Source organism: Perca fluviatilis, chromosome 1, assembly GCF_010015445.1.
Source record: "Perca fluviatilis chromosome 1, GENO_Pfluv_1.0, whole genome shotgun sequence".
In the NCBI taxonomy this organism is placed as follows: Eukaryota; Metazoa; Chordata; class Actinopteri; order Perciformes; family Percidae; genus Perca; species Perca fluviatilis.
The window spans coordinates 29,020,409-29,026,469 of NC_053112.1; the positions used below are offsets into that span (position 1 = coordinate 29,020,409).

Sequence of the window (6,061 nt, forward strand, 5' to 3'; positions counted from 1 at the left end):
CATCATGCTATAATTCAAAAAGTAAGCATGGTTTATTCATTCTCTGAATGTTTTACATTTCTCCTTTCATTCAAATAAAATGTATATTAATGTTATAAATTAACACATGCAGTTAATACTGGTTCAAAAGAATTGACAGCAACTTCCATAACAAAGATTGTGTCAGGAATCTCTTCAATCATGTACCAACAGTATATTTTACAGTAAATCTTCAGTATGTTTGAAGTATGACAACAGGTTTAGCTTACTGAGTAATGACTTTGATGCTGCTTTATAAAAATCTTTTTGGCTGACCACTATCTAGGGATGACAAAATGATAGTAATAAAACTCAATATGAAGCAATAACGACCTCCCTAACTTGAAGGTAACAGTGCCTCGGAGGTTACATCCACCCACGGAGACATGCTGACTTTGAAGATTCAACACAAGGAAATAAATATGTCTCTGGAGGGGAGTCCTTGCCTCAAAGAACATAAGTGGGCATGTGTGTGTGTGTCCATCCTCTCTTCTCTCTCGCTCTCTCACTCTCTCTTGTGGCTATCCTTGCCCCATGGTGTTTGAGATTGGTTTTGAGTGTTTGGCAGGTTAAATTTAGCCTATTGATGTAAGCTGCATTCCATTCACAACAGACACAGAGACACACTCACAGTTTGGCTTTAGTGTCCAGGAGTGTGAAGATCAGGGAAGATCAAACTACCTACTGTAGGTTGACCCCTGAGCCTCCGCGTCTCCCCTTCAAGGATACAGGTCGCACACTAGGGACACCATCACAGGTACGGACAAAGCGTCGTCAGGGTGTACTTTGTGAATTTGTGGTTTATTTAAATTATGTTGAAGTTACGTTAGAACATTCGAGAAAGTCACTGTATTGTGATAACATAAATTTGGCTTGGATTTCCTATGAATTATAGGAGTCACTTTCTTAATACTTTATGGAAACGCAACATTTGACAGATAATGAGTTAATCAGATACATTTTCTATCTTTAGAATGATATTGCTTTGCTTTCTCTTTAGTTTGCATGGAAATATTTTAAAAAAGTGTCACAAATATAACAGCAAATGCTCACAATTGAGTTATTGAAGTGTTGTACCATGTATCCTCCTGCATTTGACAACAAAGCAAAGTAAAAAAAATATGCGATTGCACCGGCCACTGCAAAAACAGGAAAGTTATTTTGGATATTATGTTTGACATGTGTTATGTCCAGCTACGTAACACGTACACACTTAGGACACAATATTCACCCTTGACCTTTACACAGGTGAGTTATCTTGTGACAGCATTAAAGGGAGATACCACTAATATTTGCTCACATACTCAAATGTTGATCCGGTGACAAGGCCAGATTTAAGAATTACATGTGGTACCGATGCAAGTACAATGGGGCTTTAGGGTTATGCAACACATTATAATCTATTAAATGTAACCTCTACGAAGAGATTATTATAACATGACAAATATCGCAGATTTATTCAATGGGTTGCCTTCCAAATCATCTTCAAATTCCAATAGATGCTGACAGCAAGACATACTTTATAGACTCAAACAACTATGTACATTGTGCTAGTATATTATGTTACAGAAAAGAATAGGGCAATTTTAAGAGTATACTAAATTGTATTCCGTCCCTCTCACCTTCTCAATATTGTCTGTTTAATATTGACGATAATACGTCACTGATTTAAGTTTTTGTCCCCTGACAACTTGATGACTTTACACTAACACACCAGACAGCCAACTTTGTGTTTAGCTGTAACCTGTCAATGTATGGGCTAGCACTGCATTGATGTTCTATTGGGTCATAGTATTCAGATTAAAACTACTTTTTTATGACTTTGACAGAACAACTAGGCTACATCACGTCTCCTGTATGTGTTTACAGAAGAGTGTGTTTCCAACCTTGCCAAAGCCACAATGTCACAATTCTGTACAATGCCTACTGGAGAGAGGAAGAAGCGTGCCGCAGCTATTTGCCGAGAGGTCCATGGTACCAATGGTATGATGTTAGAGCAGACAAGCACTGCTGCAAGAGAATATCCACTGCGATCTGGGTTCAGAATGTCAGGGGCTACTTGCCATAAATAAGCTAATGGGCTGATTTACTACCTATGGAGACTAATCCTTTGTCGTCCTTTTCAAAAGTCTATTTCTGGAGAGGGGAGGGAAGTTGTGAGGGCCAACTGTGTGTAGCTGTTGGATAACGTGAAGGTTTATGACAGCTGGGGTACATACCGTCTGTAGTGGTGGATGAGGAAGCATCATGTCTATCCAAAACTAATTCTCAAGTACAATGATAACTCATTTTCCATGACAGGGCTTTTAATAATGGAACATTAGAATCTGTGACACCTTTGATGTCATTTATGGACCCCCTTTAAACTTATTCATCAGAGTATACTTATACAGTGTGTATTTATATTGTGAATCCAGCACTTTCCAGCCCGATTAACCACTGTCCAACTGTCAACTTTTTTATTAGACAGCCTATAAATGAGGTTAAAAGGCCATGTTAAGGCGCTGACCTTTACGGTCTATATCGGGCTTTTGTAGTGTGTGTTGCCAAACAAATGTGCAATTAATGAAATTATCATGAATCACACACACTATAAACTTTGGGACTTCCGAGACAGTTGCCCACTTTTGCCCGTTGTTGGCAACCCAATAACATGGTTATCCTTTTTTTAGAAAAAATACCTTGACTGATTGATACATGTGAGCATAAGTACAGTACATGTTTCAGTTTTTGAAAATATAGTTAGCTTACCATTATGTAACATGCAACAATTAATACACTGATTGATTGATTGATTGATTGATTAATGATTGTCTACTAAAGCTGCATGTCATACAGATTGTTTTCTTTCTCTTTATCTTCATCTGTATATGTTTTTTTTCTCAACAGGGGACGTAATGGATCTCGGAAAGAAGCTCAGCACTCCTAAAGACATTATGTTGGAGGAGTTATCGTTGCTTTCCAACAGAGGTTCCCGGCTTTTCAAAATGCGCCAGAGGAGATCTGAAAAATATACATTTGAAAGTATCCAAAATGAGGCAAATGCACAGCTGAATGTAAGTCGACTTGTATGTGTTATTCAGTCACTTACTTTAACTCCACTACATTTCCTAAATAAAATGTAAACTTTTACTCTACTACATTTTGTTACACTGGAAAAAAGCAGGTTTGGCGAATCATTGCTAAACTAAAGAAGAAGAGGAGGAAGCAGTCTGTATCTGAGTGCATGGAAGACAAGAGCAGCTACACATGTGCCAGCTTTATGCTTTGTTACTCAATTGATAACCAATACTCAATACATGTACTGTACTCTATTCTGTATTGCAGAATGATATTTTATCTAAGAATATACACACGGTGGAAATTAAAGTGGATGCACCAGCTGATGGAAATACTGCTAATCCAGAAATCACTGTTTCAGGTAATTATGCTGTTCAGCTAGTGAGGCTGTTTACGTTGAATCCTATATGGAGCATAAATGTATGATTAAAAAAATCAGTCATAATCATGCCTACAAATAAATTAGCACTATGAAGATTTGGTTATTGAAAATCATTCCTACTGTATATGTTCCACTGACAAACTGTTAAACTGTTGTGCTGCACAGTCAAATAACTGACTGATTATGTAATGCTGTCATAATAATGGCAACTGGTATCATGCAGTCATAACAGCTGGTCTTGTTTAATGGCAACTAACTTGAGTAGTTTGACACCATGTATGTTACTTTGATTCATTATACAACCTGAACAGCTTTTTTTTTTTTAATATCATTTGATTATATTATATTTTAATAAGCCAACAGAGTCCTGTACTTATTCTTAAATGCTCCAGTAGGGTGTCATCCCATGTCGACACATTATATGATGAGTGCACACTTCAGCTATGTGCTATTTTAGGGCCTCAGATCTCAATGACAGACAACTCAGTCTGCCTGTGTGAGTGCAAAAGCAAAGTCTCTATTCATAATCCTATCCACTCTAAAACGTTAGCCCCCACACACACACACACACACAAAAAGAAGCTCAGCATTAACCTGTAAACTGCAAACCAAACTGTCAGATCATTCTGTTGCAATGTTGGGACAATCCTTCACAATATGATCTCATTGGGGTTCTCTGTTTTTGTTTGCTCCTCGATAGACACGACTGCAGAGAACGCCACAGCTATGCCCAAGTCCTACCACTCCCCATGGGATCAGGCAATCCTCAGTGACCCCGACCTCGCAGAAACTCTCAAACTGACAATGTCAGCACCAGACCGACAACCAGATCTTCCTGAGTACAAAAGCTTTAACCGGTGAGAAAACTACGAGCACATTTTAGTGAATTATTACCGAACACTATAACAAGGAACCATTAACACTTGATGTCAATTTCAGGGTTGCCACTCCTTTTGGTGGCTTTGACAAAGCTCCCAGAGGAATCACATTCAAGCTCCCCGAGGTGGACCTGAACCCGCCCATGTACCCAGATCTGCAGGAGCCGGGGGTAAAGCGACCCACTTTCAACAGGACGGCCCAGGGGTGGATATCTGAGGGCACCCATCTTATCCTACCCACTGTTATCCTGGAGCCCAACAAAATTCCAGAGTCTGATGACCTGTAGATGGTCTTACTGTATATTATGTGGCAACATAAGGTTGGCTGTAGTATTTTGGCCCCGCCTGTGATGACAGCAAAACAGTCGTTTAGTAGCACAGTCACAATTCCTTACCAATCTTTTGATTGATCCCCCATTTAATTGACAGAAAATGTCGACTAGTTTGTTTGGTTAAAACATAAACTGTATTCAAAGAAAACCATGTAAATAGCAAAATGAATGTGCTATACATAACTCAAGAAGTCAGTTTCCACTGATACTCAAAGCAAAACTGTAAATGTTGATGAATATGAATTGATGAATATGTAATGTAAATAAAGAATGCTTAAAACTTATTTATTAATGGAACACAACTGGAACAAATAAACATATGATGTGCACTGCTATTGATTTATCATCATATATAAAGATCCAATCTAAATAACTCTAAACAAAAAAGCAAGCAAATGTTGAATATGCAGTACAAATGTAAATCGATATATATGGATTTGTAGAAATAAAACAACAGAGAGAGCTCTCTTTTATAACTCTGATTTATTGTTGACTGCTGAAGAAGAAGAAATTATTTCGCATTGCAACTAGGAAACATTTTATCTTGAGGGACTATCAGAGGTCACATCAATCTGGGAGGAAGACTGAGAAACCTGGACTTTGACCTGAGATGGCATGGAGCTGATTAATGAAAAACACAGTATAATCATGGACTCGGAAATTTAGCATTTCATAACTGTACAAACAATAAACACCCCCCCCCACAGATCAATACAAAATCGATATAGACAGTGAGTGGAATAACACTAAAGAAAAATGTAAATGATTGTTCTGTATTGTTTCTTTTCACAGATGCACTAAAACGTGTAACTTTACAGCAACACAACCTGCAAAATACACTGAATGTGTGAGTGCAAAATACTGTGTATGAGTGCAAAATACACTGAACGTCTGTGAGTGACATTTTGGTGTTAAGCTCACTGTGATTCTGAAGAACTGAACATTCTGCTGCATGTTTTTACTTATACATTTTAAGTGTATTTGTGTGCATATCGTATGTTTAATAACTAACTTAATGGGGGAGATGTAGGAGAGAAAACTCTGGCAGAATTGAATTCAAGATCAGTGGGAACTCATGAGCAAACTTAACTGCATGACTATCATTTCTCCAAAACCTCAGCAATCCAAAGAATTTAAATTTCCATTCACACTGAATGGTTTGTGAGTCAGATGTGCAAAAGGGATTTGACTATTTCAGCTGTTTCATTTCTGTCATGATAAGAAATGTCCATTTGTATCATTTTAAATGAATTAATACAGTAGCTGTGCATTTTTTGAATGTTTCTCACTCACTCCCAAAAAGAATGAGCTACTAAATTGTTTGAGAACTGTGAGAAAGTCTAGGAGGTTGACAAGGTTTTACCATAACTTGTATCACAGCAATACATGTA

At 37.7% G+C, this 6,061-nt stretch overlaps 1 protein-coding gene across 3 annotated transcripts; it reads left to right on the forward strand.

Moving 5' to 3' along the window:
• The first annotated feature begins 623 nt into the window (after positions 1 to 623).
• Positions 624 to 4,762, forward strand: myoz2b (myozenin 2b). 3 transcript variants are annotated; one of them, XM_039806445.1, is made up of 6 exons: positions 625 to 775; positions 1,888 to 2,001; positions 2,908 to 3,074; positions 3,346 to 3,439; positions 4,161 to 4,317; positions 4,400 to 4,762. In XM_039806445.1, the coding sequence occupies exons 2-6, from the start codon at positions 1,920 to 1,922 to the stop codon at positions 4,623 to 4,625; spliced, it is 726 nt and encodes a 241-aa protein (XP_039662379.1). In that variant the 5' UTR covers positions 625 to 775; positions 1,888 to 1,919; the 3' UTR covers positions 4,626 to 4,762. The 3 variants fall into 3 exon arrangements, with proteins under 3 accessions (XP_039662397.1, XP_039662379.1, XP_039662387.1); XM_039806453.1 differs by having other exon boundaries at positions 642 to 775; positions 1,848 to 2,001; XM_039806463.1 differs by lacking the exon at positions 1,888 to 2,001 and having other exon boundaries at positions 624 to 775.
• Positions 4,763 to 6,061: the final 1,299 nt, after the last annotated feature.